Source organism: Ascidiella aspersa, chromosome 4 (genome assembly GCF_963924565.1).
Source record: "Ascidiella aspersa chromosome 4, kaAscAspe10.2, whole genome shotgun sequence".
Taxonomy (NCBI): domain Eukaryota; kingdom Metazoa; phylum Chordata; class Ascidiacea; order Phlebobranchia; family Ascidiidae; genus Ascidiella; species Ascidiella aspersa.
In genome coordinates, this window is record NC_139450.1 from 32,047,263 (window position 1) to 32,075,082 (window position 27,820).

The 27,820-nt window shown below is 34.6% G+C and overlaps 3 protein-coding genes across 3 annotated transcripts; 1 reads left to right on the forward strand and 2 right to left on the reverse strand.

Annotated features, from left to right (window-relative positions):
• The first annotated feature begins 749 nt into the window (after positions 1-749).
• LOC146157521 (threonine--tRNA ligase 1, cytoplasmic-like) lies at positions 750-27,560 on the forward strand. The gene is made up of 18 exons (XM_083388479.1): positions 750-1,045; positions 1,641-1,755; positions 3,372-3,491; positions 3,886-3,994; positions 11,533-11,653; positions 12,915-13,039; positions 13,549-13,684; positions 14,357-14,485; positions 15,010-15,117; positions 17,519-17,656; positions 18,656-18,822; positions 19,986-20,157; positions 21,146-21,274; positions 21,713-21,802; positions 23,151-23,239; positions 24,302-24,431; positions 25,367-25,588; positions 26,806-27,560. The coding sequence occupies exons 1-18, from the start codon at positions 806-808 to the stop codon at positions 26,929-26,931; spliced, it is 2,466 nt and encodes an 821-aa protein (XP_083244605.1). The 5' UTR covers positions 750-805; the 3' UTR covers positions 26,932-27,560.
• On the reverse strand, positions 4,059-7,733 carry LOC146157522 (uncharacterized). Its single transcript, XM_083388480.1, has 6 exons — positions 7,670-7,733; positions 7,211-7,327; positions 6,113-6,234; positions 5,841-5,895; positions 4,379-5,420; positions 4,059-4,348 (listed from the first exon to the last, which is right to left on the reverse strand). The coding sequence occupies exons 2-5, from the start codon at positions 7,320-7,322 to the stop codon at positions 4,426-4,428; spliced, it is 1,284 nt and encodes a 427-aa protein (XP_083244606.1). The 5' UTR covers positions 7,323-7,327; positions 7,670-7,733; the 3' UTR covers positions 4,059-4,348; positions 4,379-4,425.
• Positions 7,751-10,186, reverse strand: LOC146157523 (uncharacterized). Its single transcript, XM_083388482.1, has 3 exons — positions 9,943-10,186; positions 9,130-9,259; positions 7,751-8,554 (listed from the first exon to the last, which is right to left on the reverse strand). Exons 1-3 carry the CDS (start codon positions 9,986-9,988, stop codon positions 8,470-8,472), a joined length of 261 nt encoding a protein of 86 aa, XP_083244608.1. The 5' UTR covers positions 9,989-10,186; the 3' UTR covers positions 7,751-8,469.
• Positions 27,561-27,820: the final 260 nt, after the last annotated feature.

Consider the following 27,820-nt stretch of genomic DNA (forward strand, 5'->3'; position numbering starts at 1 on the left):
ACATTTGGCACTGTTTTATAGAATCCGAAATCGTTTTTGTCTGGGGAGTTATATTGCTAGGAATATTTGGGTTAGGATGAGAGTGTGGGTGGTTCAAGTATTAATATTATATTTATTCTTTCATATTTATGCCTTCCTTGCAATTTCAACTTTTACAACTAGTTTCGTTAGTGTGAAAAGTTTGTAGACCAGCACCCTATATTTTATTAGATTTTTATGGACCTTGGTATAGCTACAGCCTATAGGTTTTAATAAAATACTCTAGTTCATCCTAAAGTCTTCAGTGAATTTACACACTTTTCTAACTATGCTTACTGCATTGCAAATTTAATGCATGGTTTGCTATACTGGTCAGAAAGCTGTCCATATTTAGATTAGTGTGAGTTAACCAGTCTAAATTAAATGCCATTGGGTTGGCACAATTTTAATATTTCGTAGTAATTTAATGAAACTCCTCAAAGTTATTTGTAAAAGACCCTTTACATTTATTTGCTTATTACAGCCTTAATAAATTCCTAAGAGAACAACATTCAATACTATCTTTTGCATGATAAATTTCTGAAAATTCCCTTTCCTCTATTTTGTTGCAGATAGTGTTTTTTTTTAAAAACGTAAGGCTTTTATAAATGAACACTTTCTGTAAGTTGAGGAGTTTATTTTTGAGGGACGGATTTTCGCATCATAAAAGATTGGTACGAGAGTGTTTTTGTATTGTTTCGATTTTAAGTTTGTGATGTCTTGCAGGCAAAACATCATAGGTCTTCTGTGGTTGTTTATTTCTGTTATGTTCTGTTAATATTTCTGAATGGATAGGCCTGGTATAGCTCTTAGTGAACAGCCTTTAACTGAAGAAAATCTCGGAAAATTAGACAAATACCTACAAAACTATAGCTACATTGCTGGATTTCAACCAAGTGAAGCTGACGATAATTTAGCGAAAAAATTGCAAACTAGCACTCCCAGCTTGGCGCCCTATCCTAATCTGAACCGCTGGTATTCTCATATCTTAAAATTTGGAAAGTTTAGTCTGCCAAGATACGCTGAGGTACCACAAAAACAGTAGCTTTTTTACGTTTTTAATGCAATAGATTAAGATAAATATATTCCTAATTTTTTGTGATGTTCGTTTAAAACTAAAAATATGGATTTAACTGTCCTTGTAATTAAAAAAGCCTCTTTTTTATAACTTTTAAATTTTGTTCTTCTGACTAACTTTAGGTAACAGGCTTACTTTTCTGCTTTTTTAGAAATCGATTATTTTTTAGAAAACACAATGTATGTGCTTTCACTTTTTTAATATAAACTAATCCTAATTACCTTACTAAAGCCACAAAACATTTAATACATAAAGGCTATTTTACCCAAAGGAATATCGCATTTTACAGGCCGCAATGTAGATATATTCATATTTTAATGTTACTTTTATGACTTCGAGTTGGCCAAATATAGTAGTATACTTTAAAAAAAAATACCAGTTTGTTTACAGTTTGATTATATTTTCAATCTTCTTATCATATCGGGATAAACAGCATTTAATAGATATGTGAAATTTTATTTAAAAGATGAAGGCTTCCATTAACAACAAACTTTTCTCGTTCTGTTATGTGATTCTTGTGTTAAAAACTTGTGTACTATTTTAGATATCAACCGAGTCAAAGAAACAACAGGCCAAGATGTCAGAACCGGAAAAAGAAAATAAGACTCCTGCCCCTAAACCTGCTCAGGGACAAAACAAAAAATCTAAACAGGCTAAAGGTAAGTTATCCCTGTGTTTTGACATATTATGAATAAAGGTGATCTAGTCCATTCCAGCACCCGACCCGTTAGAAATTAGTGCATTTCTAAGGCAAAAGGTCTATGACAGTTAGGGCATCGAATGGCAGAAAAGTCTGACTTTTAGACCTTGCGGTCCTGGCAGTGCACTAATTTGGACCTTTAGGTAAACTCCCAGGGTAAATAAATTAAAAATATTTGTTGTATAATTCACAAAAGATAACAAAATATGTGAGATAGGATTACTAACACTTGACCTACCTGAACCCAAACGCTAACCCGAATCCTAACCCAAATAATGTGCGTTAATTTAATAAGTATTTGAACGCTAAAAAAAGCCCAAACTCGGGTGGGCATAAGATAGTTTCTTGTCCATTGTATATAGGATCAGAAATTGAGGGTATTGGGACCTGAAGCGTTATTATTAAATTAACGCACATTATTTGGGTTAGGGCGCTGGTTAGCGTTTGGGTTTCGTTGGTCAAGTAATATTAAATTTAATCTTCTTATGCACATTTGTTAAGTCCATTTAGTGCATTGTCCAAGACCTAAAAGTCGGACTTTTTGATCCTTTGGATGCACTAATTGTCGTCGACCTTTTGCTTTCAACTGCACTAATTTCTGACGGGTCGGGTGATTCCAGGGTGTTTTTTTACACCAGAACAAAATGCTTAATCACCAACCAAGCGTAATGGCTCTTTGGAAACCATTTTTGCACTTTGGCATACTTTTAATGGAACAGTGCACTGTGTCTCCCGTAATTTCGCCAGAACAAATTGTGATTTACTAAGTGAAAAATGGTCCTGTAATTTCAGTGCTTCCGTTTATATATTTGGATTCTTTTGCAGATGTTACCTCTAGGGATGCTCACCCAACAATGCTTTTAAAAACTGTACCGAATTGCTAAAGAGTTCTGTGTGCAGTGTTGCATTGTACTCACAATTGGCAAAAATATAAGTTTTGGCAACAACCTGGACAGTGGACATGTATTACAGTTTACACAACTGCTTCAAGTGACAGTTGTTAAGAATGTAAAACATTTTTTATTATAATGTACACATGTTAGCAAATTGTTTAGGCGATTAATTGCTGTGAATGTGAGCCCTGTAGGGTAGAAAAAGATTAATCCATTCCCCAAACAAAATCGAGGTTAAATAATTTAATAAAAATATACTAGGATTCGCTATTCTGGATTCGTTATTCTAGATTCAAAACCTATTATTCTAGAATACCTTGGTATTCTACTTTGAACATCCCTAGTTACCTCCCCACTTCGTAATTCTGGAATGAATCGCACAGTGTTGTTGGACCTAAACTATGTTACTGAGGGCATATTTTGCGTTATCTTTATAGTTTTCTCGCATTTAACTTGATCAAATTTCAGGGCATTGTTTTTTGAGGTTTAGGTAAATTATGTTTTTGTAAAAATAGTCATAAAAATGTGAATATATATATACTTTTTTGTTTAAATAATCTTATTATTCCTTTCCTGTAAATATAAAATTGCTAGTAAATGCTGGCTTAAAGAAAGAGCAACAACTCACTGGTTTAAAAATCATTCAAAATTCCGGCCTAAAAACTGACATATTTGCTCACAGGTAAAAAAACGGGAGGCGATGCGACCGGTTTAAAAGAGTTGACTGTTTTGCCGTCGTATATTCAGGAGCGACTTGATCTTTACGACAAGCTCAAGAAGGAATCTGATTTACTCGCCCTAGGTTTGGACCCCAACGCTATGATGTAGTAACCAACTAAGTTTTTGGAAAAGAGTGAAAAGTGTATATTTACAATTAGTGATAACAAGTCACCACATTCATATAAATCAATGTTTAAGGCTTTACCTTTTAATAAAACCTTTGGCTTCCTACAGTCATACTTCACTTTCTGGCTACATTTCTAACTATTGTTCATACTTATGTTCAAAAATCACTTTCTCGAATTTGATATTGCACACTTTTTGCTTTTTCAAATGTGTTTAAACTGTTGTGTTTAAACTGTTGTGTTCTTGCTTTCTAATATAGCGATGCTTTTAACTCATCAAAATGAACATACATAATTATAGATATCAATGTATGTATATATATATAACAGTTTATTTTATTATTTTTTCAGAGCGACAAGAAACGCAGGCTGCACCAATTGTCGTAACGCTGCCAGACGGAAAAACTGTGGAGGGCAAATCGTGGATCACCACCCCTTACATAGTGGCTCAAGAAATCAGGTAAGTTACAAAGTGCAACAAAATTGTAAAGGAATTGCGAGAATAAGAATTCCTTAGAGAAAACAAAGTCTATAGAATAATGCTTTTTACAGCTCCCACTTGAGCAAAAAACACACAAAATATTTTACAAATCAAAACAAAAATCACCGATTTTTTTAGAAAACCTTCTTAAAAACATTTTTGCCGAGCACCCCTTACATAGTGGCTCAGGGAATCAGGTAAGTTACAACTTAAAGTGCAACAAAATTGTAAAGGAACTCTGAGAATAAGAATTCCTTAGAGAAAAGTCGATAGAAAGATGCTTTTTTACAGCCCACGTGAGCAAACAAAAACACACAAAATATTTTACAAATCAATTAAAAATTCCTATTTTTCATTAAACCAAATTTTCGCCAAGATTTCTTGTTTATTTATTTTGTTAGCAATTTTGTTTACTCAAGATAGTTGATTGATTTTACCAAGTCTTCTTTTTCTTCTGTCTCTTCATTTTTTGAGTCCGTAAGTTCGTCCAGATTTGCCCCTTTGCTTTCTGCTGCAGAAGTTTTCTCTTTAAAAAGCATGGATTCCAAGTCGCTGAAAAGGTCCATGTTGATTGGTTCCATTTCACCGACCGAACTTGGAGTAAGACTTGTCTCCAAAGAAGGCTCTACATCAACTTCAGTTGCCTCCGAGTCGTTTTCAGAGATATTTTCGATTTCATCCCACCTTGTAGCACGGTCAGTGCTTGAACTAGATTGACCACTGAGACTTTTTTGGACTTTGCCCAACTGGTTCAGATATTTTTCTGTGTCTGATTCCAAACTCTGGTGGCTGTCGTGGCTTGAATTGCTTCCCGCATCCAATTCCTGTTGTTTACAATCTGTTTCTTTTACCTCTTCTTCTTCAGATTCTTCTTGTGACACTGGAGGCGTGTCCTCTTCATCTATTGAATTGCTGTGATGAATTTCATCCTGTGATAAAGAATCCGGAGTTTCCGCTTGTACAGGAGCATCATTTTCCGGCAAAATGTCGTCGATTTGTTCCTGTGCGTTGTCAGATGCAGAATCGTTATCAATTTCCTCGTCTTTTAGTGGAACCGATGTCTCCCCCAAAGCCACATGCTGTCTGTCTTGCTCTACTCTGTACACAAGTACCGGAGATTGTGGGGTAATAATTCCACCTGTCGGAGGTTTTTTTTCCAGTTTTGAAACAGGCGTTTTTGGGCTTTCATTATTCTCAATTGCTTCACTACTTTCTTGAATCGGGATGCTCATTTGGGATCGAAGTAGACTGGCCGTTTGCTTTGATGTCAGTTGTTCGCTGTCGTCAAACGGTTTTGACCTTCGTCGATTTTCTGCTTTGAAACTTGATTCTGTGTGTTCGTTCAAATCACTTTCTACTTGAACTGAGGTGCTTGGCCGACTGCTGCGCAAGTGTAACGGAATATCTGTCAAAAAAATATAATTTACTTAGCGTTAAAAGTAGTAGGACCTAATGGTTGGTTTAGAGATAATAATTCAGACTTCTTGGTGAACTAAGTAACTTAATTATTCAATCAACTTGCATACCTACATTTACTATGTGACATTTAACTATTATTTATATTGGTCAGAAAAAAATATTAGCATTTATCATTCTAACTTGTATACATTGTTAACCCTTGTATGAACACTATAAGTTCAGTGCTGAATCTCTTGTTAAACCAGTTAAAAAACTACAAATCTACCTTTAAAATTTGGAATTTCGAAGTTATTTTTAGTCATTTTAAAACCAGCATTTTAGGTTAAATTTCAACTTAGCATTTCTAGTCTGTTTATATGGTTTATTTTCTCAAAAACATTATTTTACTAAGTTCAGGTTCCATTACCTTCGTGTGAGGTTGGCGTTTGTCCTCCAGCATGACTTGGTTGTGCTGAATTTCTCTGTTTAATACATGTTAACAATTATTAGTAAAAATGTTTTATTGATTCGTTTCCTTTCAATAAATAGCAGTTTTTTTAATAGTAGTTCTATGTTATTTAGCCTTTACTGAATATCCACCTTAAATATAAAAAAGCTGTCTTCCATAAAAAAGTTAAACAAATAATTTCGTTACATAACTTGCAAAGTTGTTCAGTTTGTAAAACATTGCTTAATTACCTGTTCTGCTATCCTGCTTGCTTCAATTGACTGGTAGATATGATTGGATGGCAAAGGGGCATTTGGTGATCTCCTTGTTGTTCCACTTGCTGGTGACATTGCAGTGTAATCCAGTGGTGGGACTGGTTGTAAAAACATGACAGATTTTATTAGGTTATTAGAGTAGCAAAAATAATACTGTGCATCCCTCCCAAAACTGGTCCTTCGAGGGTCGCTGGTGTGGCTATATTAATGTACACAAAGATTTACATAAATAGTTTTTTGTTAATTTAAATATTTTAAAATGTTTAGGGCCGAGGAGTCGGGTAAATAAGCCCCAGTCTAAATCCCATCAAATTTGCCAATTTTGAGTTTGGCTTCAACTCTACCGCTTGTTTTTACCCTTAAAAAAAACAAAAAAAACAGGGATATGCAGCAATCCACTCATTCGCGTGTTTTATCTATTCTACCGTTTTAGTTGCATCCTTTTAGGTTTCAATATCGCGATGCGCTTGTCGGAATAGAGACTCTGTCTAGTCTTTATTGATTTCCGAGTCTGACTTGGCTGGTTTGACCTCGAAGTCTCAATTACCTAATGCAATTTCTTCGATCTTTTTGTTAGTCTTATCTTTGCAAATGGCCGGGTTTGTCTAATTGTAAATCAGGTGCCACTATATAAAGACAAATTGTATTCTTGACAAGCTTTCGTACAACGGTGCTTCATCCGATTATAGTAGAAATAAAAGCAATTCAAATGCTGTTTAATCTGTTGGATCCTTACTTGTTTGGTATACTGCACAGTGCACATGTGTAATCAGGGACTCTGTTAATCTTACACAGTCTTTCTCGAGTCTCAAGTCCAACTCAGCAGCCGAATTGAACTTGTTTTGGTTTAAACTGCTAATTCCAATTTTCATAATACAATCTTTTGGGTCCTTACTTGTTGTGGTCTTGAGATTGGGGCTAAATACTTGTTTGTTAAACCGCACATGTCTAATCAGGGACTGTTAATGTTAATGTTACATAGTTTTAAATCTAAAGTCTAACTTAGCAGCCAAGTTGAACCTTGGTTTAAACTGCTAATTCCAATTTTCATAATACAATCTTTTGGGTCCTTACTTGGTTGTGGACTTGCGACTAAATATTCGTTTGTTGCTGGAAGGGGTTCTGGAGGGGGGGAAACAGGCGGGGGTGATGTAGGTGGAGCCTCGGCTGCATACGGCGGTGGCATTGTGTCTAAAATAAAACATTTTGTTTAATTTAATAGGCATCTTTCGAAAAACTAGTTAGAAAAGTTCTAAATTCTATGGAAATCATTACAGAAACTGGTTAGAATAAGCTAATAAGTTTTTCTTAATTTTAATAACAAATATTTTAGTAAGAATGTGACTTTTTAAGCTTATTAATAAAATGACATTAATTTGAAAAGCATCACTTTTCTTAGGGTTTTGCAAAAATCTTGGCATTTGTAAACATTATACGACAGTCGGAATGTAAGGAGCCATATGCCATGTTACAAAAATTAAACACTACTTGGTTTTTTGATACAAGTGCAGCTTTAAAAATTCCAACACTTGCCTCTTCGCTCCAATGGTTGCTGTGCTAAAAGCACAACTGGAGGCACTGGAGAGACAGGTGGTGCTGTTGGCTAAAAACAAAAACAAAATCCACGTTTATTCTTACTTTAAATTTAGTGTGCAGCGGAATAATTATTCCTTCGAAATAAGAACAGTGAATTTATATGATCTAAACCAGGGATGTCCAACCTGCGGCCCGCCTGATATTTATGTGCGGCCCACCACTTATTGTCAATATCAGTAGCTATTAAAAACAATTGTTTCGACTATCATAATATCATGTAGAACGCGCAGTATTTGATGTAGTCCAAATCTTTTTGCTGAGACTAATCAAGTCTAATGTCGCATTTCAAAATCCATCGAACACTTTGTGCACACACCATTGCTAAGCAAGATGTGTGTTTTACTAAATGTGTATGTTTCCGGGCCGTTTCAAGGAAATGGATCAACCCAAAGATGAAAAAACTCAAATTTTTGCGCTTCGCCATAATAAAACTAATAAATAAGGTCAAGATTACTTATTCGCGCATAAGTTCACTCTCCAAGAGCGGGTGTTTATAAGTTAAGTTGTTTTATGATGTCACGATATGACGTAACTTATGACCTCACCACCTTTAATTTGAGAGGTTTGGCGGCCCATCGGAATTTTTAAAGTGGTAATGCGGCCCACTCTGCTAAAAGGTTGGACATCCCTGGTCTAAACCATAGAAATTGGAAATCCTTTAAATCAATATGATTTAGTTAGCCTAGCCAGATTTTTTTTTAATAGTGATCATTTTAATATTTTTTTAAACTATTTACTTACAAAAGTGCAATTATTATTAGCAAAATAATTTTTGGACTTACTATGGTTTCTTCAGGTATGAACACAGGGTTTGCAGCACCCCTAAACATAGTTTCAGTTAGAAATATGGTAAACAATGCACTGTGGCATTTCAATCAAATCAGAAACTGAAAATTGTCTTTTTAAGAGACGATCCTGAAGCAAGAAGTGACCTGTTCAAAAGATTTTTTTTTCTTTTAAACTAATATGAGGATGATGTCAATTTACTCAACCTGTTTGGCTGCGAGATTCACTGGTAAAATGTTGTTCAAGTTTGTAAATAAAACATTTTAAGTAGACAACACTGTGTAATTATTTTTCTACTAATAAAGTGACAAAAAAAAAGTATTTTCCCTAATTGGCTCAGTAATCTTATAGTCATTGGTAAAATTAGGTACACTAAGCACGCATTTGTAATGTAGCCTCATAACAAAATACCAAAGCCAACAGGGTTAAGTATAATGACATCATCACTGATTTTGAAATATGTTGATGTACATTAACTGGTGATGATACCAGTAGATATTAAAATGACTTTATCAAGATGATGTTTCGACTCAAATTGATTGGTAAAATGTTGTGCATGTTTGTATGAGCTTTGATATATTTTCTACATCTCTAAACTATCGTAATCTCACCTCTCCTGTTGCTCGTGACCTTGTCTTCTCGCCTCTTTTCTTGCTCTCCTCCGAGCATATTTCATCACCCCAGTGTCTGCAAACACAGCACTGGATACGACAAGCGACACCAACACAACCACCCCTCCAACTAAAACATTAAAAAACGTTTTTAAAAAATTCACCGACTAATGTGAAAATATGCCTTTAGGGTACTGATTATTTTATTTAATTTATAAAATAACAAAACTATCATCTCTTCACATAAATCATAAAAAAACATTTTTGAAAGTCTTGAATGAATTTTTTCACCAATTGATCGAAAAAAAATTGCATTATTGGTTATTTTATTTATTAAATAAACTAGCAACAATTCAACTAAAACATGAAGAAAAAAACGTTTTGCAAAAGGTGTTTTATGCTTTTTTTTAACAACTAAAATGAAAAATTGCCTTCTTGGTTATTTTATTTTTTTTTACAAAAAGCAAAATTTTTTTAAAAGAAAGTATATCGATTTAGGTTTGGTCAAATCATTTGCCCTAAACTTCATAAAAATGTATACATATATATATATATATATATATGTATGTGCTTTTTTTATTTCAAACACAAACAATAATGAACAATTTTAACTAAAATTTGCTTTGTTGGCCACAAAATAAATAAGCATTAATAATTTATTTTGTATATTTTTAACAGAATTAAATGTGTACTTGGTTTTACAGCCTCACCTTTAAATAACCTCGTTACAAAACTGCAAGTATATATAACTAAACTAGAAAATTTATATTACATATAATTAATTTAGTTTATTTAACAAGCTGATAAACTTACCTGTTGCATATGCATAGTACAAATACTCCACTGCAGAAATTGCCATTGTTTTGTCTGCAAGGCCTCTTATTATCTAACGGTTCATAGGCTATTATGAGACAAAAACTTGATGTTTAGTGCAGCACGAAGATTGATAAAAATAAGACACACCTGTAAAGCACTTAAGCTCATGTGACTTCAATTTCACGCTTCAGAGAATGCTATGTGCTTCTTGAGCTCTCTCGATTTAAAATGCAGCCAACCATTTTACAAGAGCTCTGTCGTTGAACGATTTCACAAGACGTAATTTTGGAGCAAACAAATTTCCTTTTTCCTTTCCTTTCAACACTTGACTTGGGTTTTCCCAGGGGAATTTGGTCTCTGTATGTAAATAACCACTGTTAGAAGTAATTTATTACTAAGTAAGTAGTAAAAAAGATGCAATAAATACTTCTGTTGAACTTAAACATATTTTTTAAAATTATTTGATTTACTAGAAAATAACTTGTAAACTGTGGTTTGTTACTTCAGTCAAGAAAAATTAAAAATGGTTGATATTTTACTTTTGTTTTTGTACTAGTTAATATTGTGTTCATAATCTTAAATTAAAAACAAAACATTATTTTTGTTAAGCATGAGATTGTGAGATCAAGACTTAATTTCTGCTTACTGTAAAACAAATGACAAATTTTCATATATTGTTGATTTGTATGGTTGTATTGCATAACAATTCATTCTTTGCAGACACTAAACAGCAAAAAGCAACCTTGAATACCAAAAAAAAATCAAACATTACTTCCAGCCTAAAATTTAAGATTAGACTTTTAAGTTATTAAATATTTATTTTGTTTACTTTATGTGCTAGGCATTAGTTTTAAACATATTTTTTAAAATTATTTGATTTACTAGAAAATAACTTGTAAACTGTGGTTTGTTACTTCAGTCAAGAAAAATTAAAAATGGTTGATATTTTACTTTTGTTTTTGTACTAGTTAATATTGTGTTCATAATCTTAAATTAAAAACAAAACATTATTTTTGTTAAGCATGAGATTGTGAGATCAAGACTTAATTTCTGCTTACTGTAAAACAAATGACAAATTTTCATATATTGTTGATTTGTATGGTTGTATTGCATAACAATTCATTCTTTGCAGACACTAAACAGCAAAAAGCAACCTTGAATACCAAAAAAAAATCAAACATTACTTCCAGCCTAAAATTTAAGATTAGACTTTTAAGTTATTAAATATTTATTTTGTTTACTTTATGTGCTAGGCATTAGTTTGTTTTTTTTAGCTAAGAATTGCGATATCTTTCTGTCCATCAACGTATCATAAAAGCTGTGATATTAAGTTGTACATTTTATGGGTAACCTAGCTCTCCACATAAATTGACATAAAATTAAAAAACCCTGTTTTGGCATTAGAGGTATTGCTAAAACTGTTTTGGTGATGTCATTATAAAACTTCACATAAATGTCAAGTATTTCACCATAAAAACACTATATACCAATTTATTTTCGTAACTCTACAATATTTCTTCTGTTATGTAGCGTTTAAATATGTTGTAAAATGCTACAAAGCCTCAAAGTTTTGTTAACTTATTTCAGCCAAGGGTTGGCCGACAACTGCATCGTTGCAAAGGTCAACGGAGTCGTGTGGGACCTTGATCGACCGCTGGAATGCGACGCAAAAGTTCAACTACTGAAATTTGACGATGAGGAAGCTCAAGTAAGATTATTATGAAACAAAATTTCTTCTCTGAAATTTATTCAACAGAAATTTTAAACCAAAAGTTTCTGCTTTAAATTATTTTCCTTATTTTATTTTTTTTTAAAAATGAATTAAAAAATTATGCTGCAAAGTTTTAGTCTCCACTTTTTAATTTAGATGTAAATGTTGTGTTTTTCTTAATTGCACACGCAATATATTTTAATAAAATCAGCCAAAAGTGCTGGAAATTATACAAATCCTATCTGGAATAACACATTTATAAATATTTTTTTTTAAATGTGACGATCTTAGTGAGAAATAAGTTACTACCCTCAAATCCTTTTTTCATAAAAATAGCGATTTTAATGACGTCATAAACAAGAAAAACAATCATCCGAAACAGCCAATTAACGTCCAGCAAAAGCGAACATTTAGACGCAAAGCGAACACGTGCGTTGTCGACGCGATTTTTTTTTGGTATAACGGCATTTGTTTTAAATTTCTTGCAAATTTTTATTACATTGCCGAAAATGAAAAATGTTAAAAAATATATGTTAAATATTTTTGAATACGTTTTCGGTTTGTCCGCGACGCACTTGGCAGATTTCCACGGCGCAACGGTAAAGAAGCGCTGATCTAGTTCAAAATACAGCATCAAAACGTTGACAAACCGGACGTAGCAAGATCATTCGCGCGAAGCTTTTCGCACTTACGTAGTTAAAATAGTCAAAAAGTATTTAAAATGAACTCGTGTATAGTTTGTCAAAGAGGCGACGGGCCCGATGAATTACAGTAGGTTGCCGACCCCAGTCTTACACCAACATCTGATATTAACGCAGACAACAAACAGCGAGAAACATCAGCACCGTCTAACTCGACGTTTTCAGAGAGAAAAAAGCGGAAACCGCTTGACTAATATTATTAATTGTCGAACACACACTTGTTGATTAGCCAACCCGAACGAATAACGAAAGGTGAAAGAGAAAAACTAGCGTTTACGGTCGACCAAACAAAAGACGAAAAACGGCGTTTTGCGTTTGATTTTGGTTTCGCATTAGCTTAGAACGCGTGACCCAATTACATTTAAAAACACGCAGCTTCGGACGGTGAGTTTAAACGCTGACAAAAACGATCAAAAAACGATAATGACACTCACGAAAAGGGGGGGTCCGAACCCCCAAACCCCCTCTCTGGATACGCCACTGCTGGTACCCGTTTCAAAATTTAAGACAGACCCCAGTTTAAGAACATCTGTTCCATACGATGCAATGATTTGTAGGCGGTGTATTGGCATTCAACGGCTCATATCCTCGGTGAAGCGATGGAAAGAACATACGGGGGATGTCTCTGCTACGGACCTCCGATTGAACAGGGATTCTACTACGACATGTTTATGGATGACAGGTTTGCCGTTGTTGAGCCCAATCATTAATGCCCAAATGTACGTGTTTTGTGTATAAAAATATGGATGGAATCTGATTATATTTTTCAGTCAGGCTTTGTCAAACCATTACAAGCCTTTATTCTCAATATTGTTGTAAAAAATTTGGCCTAAATAGTAAATATGATCAAATTATTTTGCTTAAAAAAATTGGCTAAAATATTAGAAATATACTATTTAGAAAATTAAATTTAAAAATTGACTGAAATATTAGAAGTATACTATATAGGAAATTAAATTAAAAAAATTGACTGACTGAAATATTACATGTATACTATTTAGAAAATTAAATTAAAAAATTGACTGACTAAAAAATTAGAATTATTCGATTTAGAAAATTAAATTTAAATAAATTGAAATATTAGAAACAAATTGTTCAATGACATGTCCTAATAGTAACTTCTTGTGAATAATTATTTCTTTTGTGTTTCACTTTTTTATTCAAATGACAAACTAAATACGATGCTCTTAGAATTGTCTCGGACAAGAATGACTTCCCGGTTGTTGAAAATGTGATGAAGTCGATTTTGAAAGACAAGCAAACATTTGAACGGCTGGAGATCACTAAAGAAAACTTGTTGAAAATGTTCGCCTACAACAAGTTTAAAGTATGTTTGATGTAATAACTCTCTATTACAACATCTCAATTTCACTTAACCCAGAGGATTTTTGTTTGTCGTGTTTGTTCTCTATTTTTTTTCTATTTTTTTTTATTTTAGTCAGGTATAGTTAAATGTTCTGATTTGTCTTATAATACCAACATAAGGCTTACTCAAAAGGCACACCTATTTAAAAACAAATATTTGATTTTAATAAAAAATAAACACAAGACTTAATGTATTTGCGTCACAGGCATATGCTCAATTCTAGAATCCAGGAGCATATATGCAAAAAAAGTTTGAACTTTTTTGTTTAGCTTTTGTCATTGTATTAACTGCCGTACCGATCACAAATAACAATGCTAGCAAACCGTTTCGAGCAGCAACTGACTGAGTGTTACGCAATACTCAAAAAACATTCAAAGAGCAAAAATTTCTAGAAGTAGTAAAAATACATTAATGTATATCGTTTGTGACATAACAGTGCATGACAATTAAAAGTGTGGCATGCCTGTGATCGACTGTTGCGGTACTGCTCACAAATGCTAAAAAAAACAAATTATTAAGAATAACATATTTATAACATTTTGGGGGGGCATGGCCCCTCAGCCCCCCTGGATACGCCTATGAATAAACCAGTAGTTGTTGTTGCATATTATACTTTTGTTATTGGTTCTGTAGGTGCGAATCCTCAACGAAAAGGTCACAACCCCCACTACAACAGTATATCGATGCGGTCCACTGATCGACCTTTGTAGAGGACCTCACGTCAGACATACAGGAAAGATAAAAGCATTCCAGCTGTACAAGGTAAACACTGGGTTCGAATCTCACCCAAAGGTATTCATTTATGGCGGTCAATAACTCATTTCAATGGAACTGTTGACGACGAACTACTGAATTCCAATAACCCTTTCTGAGATTTTTTTTTTTTTTTTTTTAAGTTTCTTAACTGCTATTTCTATTTGCTGCTACTTTCATTACGACGTGCTTTGCAAAAAAACTAAGAAATGCGTAATTTAACGAACTGCTATATATTTGCAAAGCAAAAAAGTAATTTTTCAGTTCCGTGTTTTCAAAAGTGTTACTTTAAGTAATAAAATATTCAATGTCAGTGTTGTTTAAGGTAAGTTGAAACAACAGGAAACTCTCAAATATCTCAAATAGTCTTAAAATATATGCTACACACAAGTACCCTGTGAAGCTACAATGGAGAATTGGTACTTTGATAAAAAGTAGCAGTAACTTAATTTTTTGGTGCTCAGTAAAACCAAACCTTAAAAAATGCCTGAAAATGTAAAAAACAAGATACAAAGCTTTTTTGTTATTTTCAGAACTCGGCCACATACTGGGAGGGAAAGGCGGATATGGAATCACTGCAGAGAATTTACGGAATAAGTTTTCCAGATAAAAAGGAAATGAAGCTCTGGCAACAATTTCAGGTCAAATACATAAAATTTGCCATTTTGCGTGTCATAAAACCAGAGAATGTTTTAATCGTTTTTCATTTAAAGCGATTCATTTTAAGGACGTTTGTCGCTTTTAAAATTAAACATACGATTATGACATTACAATTACGATTACCAGAGGAGCTGTTTTTGATTTATATTACCATGCCTGGTAGCAACAGTTTATATATTGAATACAATTATGACGTTGTGACCAGTGGTTTCTATCCGGGGTGCCATTTTGAATACTCAAAGGTGCCGAGAAATATTTTGGATTATTTAAAAATCTGAATTTTGCATCACGTGAGCTCCAAAGATGATGCCACCGACCGGAACTCCATCCATCACGAGTCCGTTGATGGCGAAAATCGGTGTCAATGATATAATCGTTAGCATGGGCATGTTGAGGATTTTTCAGGCCATGCTTCTCCACCTAAGGCAGGGGTTCTTAAACTTTTTTCACCGCAGACCCTGATTTTTTTTGCTTTTGCTTTTTGCCGACACAGGCTATGGTAGCAAGACTTTTAGATCACGATTTGAGCGTTAAAAGCTCCGGGAACCGCGACATTATCTGGGCCGAGATTCGAGGATGACTGTTTGTCGAAAAAAACACCAATCCGGCATCGGCACATTTGGGGCAAACTGATCGATGCTCGCATACTACATATCATGTGTTCATTTGTTTCCCGAATTTTGTAAATACTCACTGAATTTTGCTGAATTGATAAGGCCTTTGAAACACCTCTTTGTGTAAGTTTAAAGTTCGATGAATCAAATTATTTTTTCTTACATTGTGCACATTTGATTTGTATTGTTCCAGTTTAGTTTATTGCGACATTTTCGTAATCTACTCATAAAATTTAACGTTAAACTTAACTTGTGCGAATATGAGCTCAACTAAATAATAACTAGGGCGATTATTTTTTGACATAAAAAATAGGAAATTTTGACCTGAAAAATTAAAGTTTTGAAAAATTTTGACTTAAAATATAGTTTATTTTGACAAAATGTTGACCAGTTAGAAATACATTGATTTAAATGAGCTAGGCGACGTTAATTTTTGATAAAATTGAACGATAAATTTCAAAACAACTGAACGACGATTTCAAAAAGCTGACTATAGTTTTTTTTTAATTTTGTAAACGGTTTATGTGCGTTTATATTCGATTTTGACTTAACGTGTAAATTTTTGCAAAATTTGACTTTTTTTGACAAGTCAAAAAATATTCGCCCTAATAATAACAAAAACGCGACCTATACAGAGCAAATTGTTTCATATGCAAAAATGAAGATAAAAAAAAACAATTTAAAAAAAAGTTGATGTAGAACTACTCTTTATTTTAACCCGATTATTTGTCCGAAAGACTTACGTATAGTCAAGATATTTTTCCCGAAATACCAAGTCAAGTTATTTTGAAAAAACAGCGACTTCAATGCATTTTAGTCAAGTCATTGACTAAAGTGATTACAACCCTGCTTAGCAGCAATATCTAGTGCAGTGGTCGGCAAACTCTTTTGTCGCGGCCCTAAGTACTCTCTTTAGAGCTATCCACTACGTGAAAGTACTTCGAAAAAGTGGCGGATTCAGGATATTTTACTTTAAGCTGAAATGTAGCACGGCGCCTTGGTGCCCAAAACACTGCCATATCACAATGTAAAGCATACTACAAAACGAAGAATATAAGCGCGAATTTTTTATTTAAATTACATACAGTTTAAAATGGAAAAAAATATAGTTCGACAGGCTGTCAGAACCATATTTGGCACGTGGGCCTTTCCAAGCTGAGTCAAATTAAATATGCCACACCAACTTTTAAAATAAATTGTAATGAATGTACGACTATCATGCGGCCCACAACTACATTATAACACTAAGCTGTTCAAAAGTAACTCGCGGCCCACTGAAAATGGCTCTGCGGCCCACAGTTTGCCGACCACTGATGTAGTGCAATTTTACGAATAAAACCCTTAAACTCCGATCCCTGATTTCAATAATAACCAAACTTCTCGTTTTTTTTTTTTTTTTTGTATTATTACGTGATAATAAGTTACGGCGGAAGAAAAAGACGCACGAGAGATAAAAGGTGGATAGGACTTAATGAGAGGCGACAGGTATACGACACGTTTACAGACTGGACCATTTAACTCGAAAAGCAGCAAGATTCTTATTTCCTAGCGCAATATAGTATTCTGATTTTTTTACTGTTTTGACCATGTTTTTGAACATTAATAAAAAAGGAAAACCCAACTTCTCGTTTGACTATAGCGATTACAACACTGCTTAACAGCAACATCTAGTGTTATTTTACGCGTAAGCCACCAAATTTCAAGACCAGCTTTTGATTGACATTTCGATCCCTGCTTTCAATAACAACCAAACTTATGGTGTTTGCAGGAGGAAGCAAAGCAGCGAGATCACCGGAAGATCGGTCGCGATCAGGAACTCTTCTTCTTCCACGAGCTGAGTCCTGGAAGTTGCTTCTTCTACCCCAAGGGAGCATTCATCTACAACACCCTCATCAAGTTTATAAGGGTGAGTTGGATCAAGCGAACCACTGCTATTGACACGATTTTTTAGAATACCTCTATTTCTGTTAAATTATTGTTTAAAAGTTTTTATTACATCTTTTTTAAAGTAGACATTATGCTTAATGAGCTACATTAAATAAGAAAGAAAAAACATGATGACCAAAAATTTATATTTTTGAAAGTTTTTCTTTAAACACCCTCATCAGGTTTATAAGGGTAAGCTGGGGAAGAACTAATTATCGATGAATACTCTTGTGAAATCTTTTTGTGATTATGGAGTTTATCGTCGGGCAATTCTACAGTTTTACGACAGTTTAAATTTAAAAATAAAACAAATTAAAAGTGTAGTTAACTTATTTTTTTTTCGAAATTGTATTCTCGGCAAGACAAAATTGTAGCAAGGAAGACGCATGCTTGGTGTTCTCTTGTGTTGCTGACTTGCTGTTCGTTAAAAAATGTTTCGCCAACATTTGCGGACTTACGCTTGGCTTCGCTTGAAGTAGTTTTATGCGTTAGCGTTTATCCTCTGGTTGAACTGCTGGTTTTCGTCAGTTTATTATGATGCCAAATATAACACTGTCAGTTTAGGACGGTGTCGGAAACTATGGTGGAGTTTGTTAATCTTCAGCAATTACAGCAAAGGTTTAAAATAACTCTTTATTCATTTTTCAATACAATGTTGAAAATGATTTATTATATATATATAACACTTCCCAACGCTGTAAGTTTCGCACATTATTTTAGTGAATTTGAACTGAGCAACTGGCGGCGTATCTTCGTTATAATTTTTTCCAAGTGAAAATTGCACACTATTTACAAGAGCGTCTTGGTCAAATTCCACCGTCAATTGATATCTACTTCTATGTGGGCTTTAATATTCTTATTACGTCTTACTTAAACCTCCATCCATTATATGCTACAAAGCAAAGAGGTTGCGGTTAAAAGAACTAAGCAAAATACTTGTCCAAGCTTAGTTTTCAACTTCGGTTTATTTTTTGTTTAGGAGGAGTATCGGCGCCGGGGATTTCAGGAGGTGATCTCCCCAAACATCTACAACTCGAAGTTGTGGATGACCTCGGGTCACTGGCAGCATTACGACCAAAACATGTTCTCGTTTCCTTGTGAGAAGGAGACCTACGCCCTCAAGCCCATGAACTGCCCGGGACATTGGTGAGGTTTAGAACAGTGTTTCTTCTTAAACAGGCGAATGGGTGAATAATATTTTTGCAGGGGTGAACCAACCAAAGGGGGTGAATAAGGGTGAACCGTGAGAAATTGGTGATCGAGAAATTGTAGATTTACAATAGTAACACTTAGCTGGAGTTGATCTTAACAAAAATCGAAACAACCCAAGTCTTTTTGTGCTATTATATATGGACGAGCCAGTTTTATCATATCATGAGAAGGGTGAATGAAATCTAGAGATGGATGCTAGGGGTGAACAAAACTAAAAAAGTTTAAGGAGCACTTGGATAGACCACCAGTGCTTCTCTACATTTTTTTTCTACGACCTAAATACTGAGCGTAGGTATAACGGCGAAGATTCGGCGACCAAATACTGAACTTTTTGCAAGCTTAAAAGTAAAACACAAGTAAGAAAACAGCTTTAACAATTCAAACTTAATAATATGCGCCATGTACAATTACTACGCACCATGGCTATCGCAAATTTTCTCAAATTTTGGAAAAATCAAATTTTCTCAAATTTTGGAAAGCTTCAAACCAATGTCAATAAATCTAAAATCTTACCGAGTGAATTACTGCAGTCAGTGACTCGCCCAAATTAAATGGCATACAATTTTGGGTCAGCAACCAATTGGTTTAGAAACACTGCTTTAGACCAATGATTTTAAACCCGTATCTTCCTATAGAACCCTCCCCCCCCTATGAATTTTACCCCCCTTGTTTAAAATATTAACATCCGCGACAAGGGGCGGATTCAGGGGGGCATCAGACCATAGCCCCCAAACTATATTTTTTGATAACTTTTACTTCATAAAAACAAAAAATATTAGCGCTTCGCGCAAAATTTTATGAATTTTTACTACCTTTTTATCCGCTGTAAGGAATGAATTGAGGCCAAAGACGCCATGTATACTGTGGCGTGTTACGCCGTTTGTTTCAAACTCTCCATAAAGTGCAATTTTTGTTGAATTAAAATCCTGTTATTTCTTAAATATTCCTAATGCGTCATGTATCCTATTAAATTGAATTTTTTACCAATTTAATACAGATTAACTTTAAAGAATGACAGGTTAATTTATTTCATTTGTGAATTTAAAAAATCAAAATTAGTCTGTGTTTTTATTTTCATTTTTTTAACTTGTTTTCAGCCTCATGTTCGCAAACCGCAACCGCTCATGGCGCGAACTTCCCTTACGTTTCGCCGACTTCGGTGTTCTTCATCGTAACGAGCTGAGTGGGGCGCTGACCGGGCTCACCAGGGTGCGAAGGTTCCAACAGGACGACGCACACATCTTCGCACGACCAGAGCAGATTAAACAGGTCGGTGGGAATAGAAAGTGAGCGAGTGTGAATAATTCTTATTAATGCGAAAAAACACTTATACCATTCCCAAGTTTGAGTTAAACTTTAAAGAATGTTAACTTAAACTTAAGAATTCTAAAAAAGATTTTTTAAGATCTAATCAAAAATTTGTTTTCTGTTCAACGAAATGATGTTACGTCATAATAATGCTAAAAAATATCAAACTTCGATTTCACTCTTAAAAATATTAAGTTTACGACATAAAATATATTGTCGAGGCTCAATCAGTAGTTCTTTTAAACTAGGGGTGCCACAGATCTAAAGTTTAAGTCTTTGAATTGATTTGTGCTTAGACTGTAAAAAAGTATGAATTTTCTTTAAAAAGCCTTTCAATGTTTCAAATGTTTTTTTTTATAATAGTGTAGTTCAAGCCCTGTTCAAGGTTTTCACCTGGCGAACCGTACTGTATTTCCGACCAGAGTTTAAATGCCCCCAAAATTACAAATGTGTTTCTTAGCATGGTCTGCTCCTATTTTTATAAACGTTAAGGAATAAAAAACAGCGCTATTTTTGAAAATTTTGCTTCAGCTACAAGTTGCAATAAAATAACTGTACGCTTCTATATTTCTGCTCCCTGTTAGACCGATTGTAATAAATAAAAAATAGTTGTGCGATAACAACTTTAGAAATCACATAACTTGAAAGATTGCGTGAACCACTTAAAACTCCCTGGCCAAACCGGTATAAGAACCACTGCTCTAAATCGAACTAACTTCGATAAGAAAAGAAAAAAAATTGCCTAATTACCCGGAAAAAATTGCCGCTGAACGTTTCAATTTCGTATTTTTTTGCTTGTGCGAACATAGTAATGACGTCATTTGGTATCTAATCGGATCGCCGGTATCAAAATAAAAATACCAGGGTAACGGTATCTAAAATAAAAATACCAATATTGGACGTCCCTAAACGTTAGTGAATACACAATTTCCACACGTTATATTTGCAGGAGATCCACGGCGCCCTTGACTTCCTCAAGACAGTGTACGGTACTTTCGGCTTCACATTCAAGCTCTTCCTTTCCACGAGACCCGAGAAGTTCTTGGGTGAAGTGGAGATGTGGGACGACGCTGAGAAGGTGCTTCCCCTGATCCTTGTTACTTGTGGGGCTGTTAAGAAACTAATTTTTTTTTCTTAATTAAACTATTTTTTTTCGAAAAACTATTTTTTAAATAACACACTAATATTTTAATTATGCCCTGGTGTATCTAGTGGCCAAGTCTCTGTCCTAAGCAGTTGTGCTTGTGTATTTTAGATGAAAATCCGCTTGAAAACTAACCTTCTTGATTTTCTTTGATCGGCTTGCTTATGCCCTATCGTAACTATAGTATTGTACCCTTCTTGAAAAAAGTTGATTCAGTTGTTTTTTTATAACCTTTGTGGTGTTGTTTGGATCTTACTATATGGAAAAAAAGATCAACTAGAAGTGTTGGAACAGGCATTCTAAAATATACAATAAAAATAAAAGTAATAGTAATATTGTTATTGTAACAACGTACTCGCTTACTCGTTTTAGCAACTTGCTGAATGCTTGGACGAGGCCAAACATCCCTGGAAGCTTAATCCTGGCGATGGAGCTTTCTATGGACCGAAGATAGACATCCAGGTACAATACGGTCCTTCTCGTCGTTTTTTTTTTACGGCGACGCAAAAGTACAAGAGCGAAATTATTTTTTCAGTGCTCTCCACTCAATTATTTGTAAGCGTAAAAGTCAACAAACCACGAATAAGACGTAGCATAGAATAAGTTCAAATGTTATATTAGGCATGTCTTTGTATTTTGCCTACGAAACTATCATATACAAAAAAAAATCGTGCTCCGAACCCAATCTCAATTAATTTAAAGTAAACTAACACAATTTTTTGGGGGGTCGTCAGTGTTTTTTTTAAGGTGTTTTCTCCAGCGGTTTCCCAAATTTTGGACTTGCAACTTTTTGGTATTTAAATGAAACACTTGCGGTCTCTTAAAACTACTTAGCGGTCACCCAAACCAAACCTTAAAAAAAACCTGGGGGTCGTAACCCAGAGGTTGAGAGACAATGAGGTACACTGAATGCTCGACAGGTTGAGGCAATACAAAAATTGCCAACAGTTCTCACGATTTTTATAATTACTCAAGTGTTACCAGGTTGATTTTTATAAGGTTATCAATAAGATGCTTTTTCAGTTTTGCATTACATTACATTATTACTCACATAAATCATTTAGTTCTGTAAGTAAAATAATGTTTTAAATATTAGCTATTTTAAGAAAATCATTTTTTGAAATACTTGAAATATCTATAAGCCTATATAAAAATCCTATTACGCATTCATGCTTTTTATTCATGTTGCCCATTTACCAAAACAAAAAACAGTCCCACGGAATGACAATCCTACTATTACAAACCAAGTATTGCTATTATGCAACAAGAAAAAGCGAACTTAATATACTGACTCACGAGTAACTATAGACAAGGGTTCTTAAACTTTTTTAGCACGGACCCCTAAAATTTTTTTGCACGTCGCGTGGACCATGATAGGCAATTTTTTCCAAAAATTACGTCATAATTGACGTCACGATACAAATGAACTTCATAAATCTGTTGATTTCGGTCTAAAAATATGTGAAACTGAAATGAAGTCTTAATACAGCCAGTGCAAAACTGTTTTGTTTTTAATTAAACTGATTTCTTTAAAAAAATGATGACTTTTTAATTTAAACTAATATTTCAATTAGGCCTTCATGGACCCCAGTTTAAGAACCCCTGTTATACTGACTCACGAGTAACTATAGACCCATTTAAAAAAATAAATTTTCCATTCAAGCTTTTTGTTTATGTTCCCCATTTACAAAAATAAAACCTGCGAAATAGAAGTTGATATGGATAACCTAATCTTCCGTGTTGTCGCCAATCAATTACTTTAGCCAGGATTTGACACGTGAAATAAGACAATGCTTGTATTGTTGGTTAGATAATGGACGCCCTTCGTCGTCCACACCAGTGCGCCACAATCCAACTCGACTTTCAACTTCCAATTCGCTTCAACCTCACTTATGTCACGTAAGTAGCAAGCCATTCATTTGCTTGGTAATGGAATGGGCTGTTTTTGCTATTGGAGCACAATAGCTGGAGGTTGTAGTAAGGCCATCCAAGCTCATACAGAAGTACGTAGCATTTTCAACAACTCTTTATTTGTTTAGAACACAGACTATGTAATACTTTTACATTATTTTGCATTGAAAATGCTACCTACTTCTGTGTGGGCTTTGATATTTTTACTGCGTCTTATTACAACCTCGTACTAAAATATAGGCCATAAAATTATGCACAGGAGAATCGACACTGGATATTATTAAAAACTCTGAACGTCCAAAAACAACGCACGTAAGAGCCACATGCGTTAGGTCACTAAACTATCTTGGAACACGCCTAAATGCGTTTAACTAATGAGGGATTTAAATGTGCACCTAAACGAGTAACCGTGCACATATAACAGTCTGAAACGAAAGATACAAATATACACGTGTACAACGATTACGGCTTACGTATCATTAGTACGTTAGAAAGCCATCGCAGACCGAATGTGTCGACCAATGATGCAAGCAGGGCTAGAAGAACAACTAGCTTGCAGTGAGGTTCGAACTCACGACCTCCGGTCAATAACCGGTGGGTGTTTGCTTTGCGGTGCACACTGCACAGTAGGGTTGTTCAAAAAAAAACACTTGGGGACCCCTGGAGTTGATAGTTTGCGTCTAAAAACTAACAAATGTTGTTAACATGAAACATTTATACAATGACTACTCATTTTTAAACTGTAAAACAAGTTTATTTATAGCTATTCAATTGCAAAGCAATGCAAAAAAGTAGAAAACATTTTTTTTCTAGGGGTGGATAAATTATTTTTTCCCAAAATTTTAGCCTAAATCTGAATTTTCAAATTGACTTAGCACAGTCAATACTGAACCAAACGTGCTCAGATTTGTTTTGTGGGTTTTTTTAGACGCAACCTAACAATTGCAGGGGGTCCCCACTAAAATTTGACAAAAAAAGTGTTTTTTGAACAACCCTATACTGCACAGTCTAAAATTCGTTTAACCAATAAGGCTTTGTGTTGTTTTACAGTGGTGAGGGAGATGAGAAGAAACACCCGGTGATCATCCACCGAGCAGTGATGGGATCCATGGAACGGATGATCGCTGTTCTCACTGAAAACTACGGCGGAAAGTGGCCGCTGTGGCTCTCGCCAAGACAGGTGGGTGAATGCTTTGGTGGTTAAAAATTGCACCCAAAGGACAAAAAGTGCAATATTTTTCGTGATAGAAAACTACACTATTGCCCGAATCGCAACCTATGGTATACATTGAAAAAAAACGCGACGTTTTTGTCGAAGTTTGACAATTTAAATGTTAAAAATTGCTGTCTTTACAGTGCATGATTAAATGCGAAAAGTGCGACATTATTTTAAAAGAGTCGTCACTTAGGAATTAAGATATTGTGTTGCGACATTTTCAGGATTCGTTTCTCGGCATGGCTGTGTGCAAATCAGCCTATTTTATTGTTGTCACTTGTTAGTAAAAAAAAAAACGTCATTTGGTTTTTGTCAATGTCACTTAGACCAGCTTTTAGGTTGCTTTAGTTTAAACGAGTTTCTTAGTTGTCGAAGCGTGTATAATGTTTGCAGTTTGTTCATTTCTCGTTAATGCGATTACGGTGAATCCTATTTTTATTTAAATTTGGAAAAAAATTGCAAAAAGTTCGATTTTGTATGTTAAGTTGGTAAGAAAAATAAAGATTTTTTGCTTTTAATACTTGCTTCTCGCACTGTCACTGTGTTTAATTTTTATAAATATATATTAATTTAAAATGGCTACATCTTTCGAAGATCGGTAATTTCAAAAACAAAAAGCATTTTCCACTTTTACTTTTTTTATATTATTAATTTTAACAATAGTAAAATTGTTCTTCAGGAAAATTTTTATGTAGGTACCAACCTTCTTCAGGGCAATGTTATTACAACTAGTAGGCGATGGAAAATATATGTATTTACCAGGGCGTTGGTACTTCAATTAAATTTCGCCGGAAGAACAAATTTAATGTCTATTCTTCAAATACAAGCTCAAACTGTCAAATTAAATCGCATATTAACTTAGGATATCCAAGTTATAAAAAAGCATTTCCAACTCTTAGGTGATGGTGATCGCTGTGTCGAGTAAGTTTGATGAGTACGCCGAGTCAGTCCGCACTCGCCTCCACTCAGCCGGGTTCGAGGCTGACCACGAGTGTGACCCTGGGTTGACCTTGAACAAGAAGATTCGCAACGCCCAGCTGGAACAATACAACTTTATTGTAGTCATTGGAGAAAAGGAACAAGCAAATGAGACCGTTAATATTCGCACCAGGGATAATAAGGTAGACGGCTGCTAATTCCTTTATTCATTATATGGATGGATATAGCCATGTGAAAATTATTGTGCCTTATGATGAAGACGTCCTAGTTTACAAATAATGAAAACCAGACTGGTAATATTGGCACCAGGAAAAACAACGCGGATATAGACATTCAAAGACATTGGTGCCTAATTAGGTGTAAATATAAAAATAAACATGCTTTACCTGAAATAATGAAAGATAACCTAGTTTACAAAAAAGGCAAACGAGACCGTTAATATTGGCACACGGGACAATGAGGTAGGCCCCGGAGTCCTGATGGTTTTTTCAGTTGAAAATATTAGCATGCAGTTAAAAGAAACAAAATGCGTTTGCGTTTATTTGGTTTAAAACTCGGTTCCAAAAGGTGTAATAAAGATACTTTAGGAATACGCGATAAATTGAAATGTTAATCTAGTTTATGGCGAAATTTGAATAGGGCCGTTAAACATTTGATTGTGTGTTTATATGAAAAGATGCAATGGCCTTGTGCGAAGCGCAACAAAATGCATTTAGATACACTAAGTTGGCAAAACTTACTTTGTTAATTATTTCAGGTTATGTATAGGGCGCCTTTAGGCTTAAAGATTCCTTTCAAACGCAAACATACTAAATGTGTAAACTAGATTCGCGCAAAGAGATAATTTTTTTTTACATTTACCTACGTATTTCGCCCTCCTAAGCTGTAGGTTGCCAACACCCGAAAGTAAACCAACGCACTACATAAAATATCCGTTTGTCTTGGAAATCCAGTCAAATTAACAAAATTGACTACCTTATGTCAAGTTATTCGACACCTGAATTCTAAAAAACAGGAACCTAATTTTTTGATTATTTCCGGGTTCACGGTGATGATCGAATCTCGCCCACTATATGAATCAGACAACAATTTAAGGCAGTGTTTCTCAACCTGTGGGCCGACTGCGGTAGTTTACATGGTTAGGGATTTATAGAGATCGGTCAAGAAAAATTTATTTGAAATTTTTAGATAACTGTGTGAGACATACGAAAATATGGCTTACATTTATTAAATTCGACTATATTTTTGCTAAGTTAAGTGAGGAGAATTGGGTCGCCAAAGCTTCGCTGAAATACTTAACGTTTAATATTCGGGTGGCCGCAAAAATAGGTTGAAAAACACTGACTTAAGCTCACACTTTGATTCTAAAAACAAGAAACTTAATTTTTATCATTTACAGGTTCACGGTGAGTTCAAGGTCACGGCCATGATCGATCGTCTTCGTGAGCTGATCGACTCACGGCATCAACACGCGGAAGATTGCTTCAGTGATGGATTGAAGGCAGATGAGAAGACGGATCAGTAGAGGAATAATTACCTCGTTTATATAGATGCTTGTCATAGGCTGCGCCCCTTGCATTTTTTTCTAATGTTTGACCCTGGTAATTGTTGATATTTTTATAATGGAAACTGGAACTGTTTCATCTAATATTGATTAAAGGAATATTCGGAGGAGCCTGAATAAAAACCTATTTAAGCTGCTAATTTTCTTTGTTGAACCATATAAAAACACCTTGTCGGGCTTCGAATGTTTGGTACATTATTTCGAATCTTGTGCATGTTATGCAATGTGGAATGTTTACAGTCAAGGTGAAGCCTATATCAAACATAGACATAACGTTTCAAGTATTACAGAAGTCTTACCTAAAAATGACAATTTTCGCGTGCTTTATGGCTAGTTATTAAACAAATTCTTTTTTGCCCTTTTATTCAATATAATTGCATATTTTTGCACATTTTTTTCAAGGCTTAACGCTTTGTAGCATGTAGTTTCAACCATCTAATGCTCAATGATAAATTAACATAACCACATCCCACTGGATTTGTAAAAAACGCATCGCTAGAATGAACTTATTGGATAGGCTGTTGATGGGCTGGGTGGTAGCTGTGTATCCTGTCAGTCATTCTATCGTGTTGCAGTAATAAATTCCTAAAAAAAAAATTTGTGTGCGTTTTCTACTTCTGACATCTAGCAGGAAAGATTAAAGCAGTGGTCTTCAAGCGGGGTGCCACGGCACACTAGGGTGCCGAGAGATATTTGAGAATCTGATTTTTGCTTAACTTTTCGTGTAAGATAACTTCTATGTTGTTTAGAGTTGTGACATTCCAGTGAATTTCCTATGGTAAAATGTTTTAGGGGTGCCGCTGCAGCTAGCCATAAAAGGTTTGGAAACACTGGATTAAAGTAAATTATT

Bases quoted from the DNA above. Each gene is read 5' to 3' on its own strand.
- LOC146157521 (XM_083388479.1), top strand. From the start codon at position 806: ATGGATAGGCCTGGTATAGCTCTTAGTGAACAGCCTTTAACTGAAGAA. The intron at 18,823-19,985 runs GTGAGGTTTAGA...ACTTGTTTTCAG, and splicing joins ATGAACTGCCCGGGACATTG to CCTCATGTTCGCAAACCGCA. The intron at 20,158-21,145 runs GTCGGTGGGAAT...TTATATTTGCAG, and splicing joins GACCAGAGCAGATTAAACAG to GAGATCCACGGCGCCCTTGA.
- LOC146157522 (XM_083388480.1), bottom strand. From the start codon at position 7,322: ATGCCACCGCCGTATGCAGCCGAGGCTCCACCTACATCACCCCCGCCT. The intron at 5,896-6,112 runs GTAATTAAGCAA...TGTATTAAACAG, and splicing joins CAAGCAGGATAGCAGAACAG to AGAAATTCAGCACAACCAAG. The intron at 5,421-5,840 runs GTAATGGAACCT...TTTTTTTGACAG, and splicing joins AACGCCAACCTCACACGAAG to ATATTCCGTTACACTTGCGC.
- LOC146157523 (XM_083388482.1), bottom strand. From the start codon at position 9,988: ATGGCAATTTCTGCAGTGGAGTATTTGTACTATGCATATGCAACAG. The intron at 9,260-9,942 runs GTAAGTTTATCA...TTAATGTTTTAG, and splicing joins GTACTATGCATATGCAACAG to TTGGAGGGGTGGTTGTGTTG. The intron at 8,555-9,129 runs GTGAGATTACGA...AACTATGTTTAG, and splicing joins GGTCACGAGCAACAGGAGAG to GGGTGCTGCAAACCCTGTGT.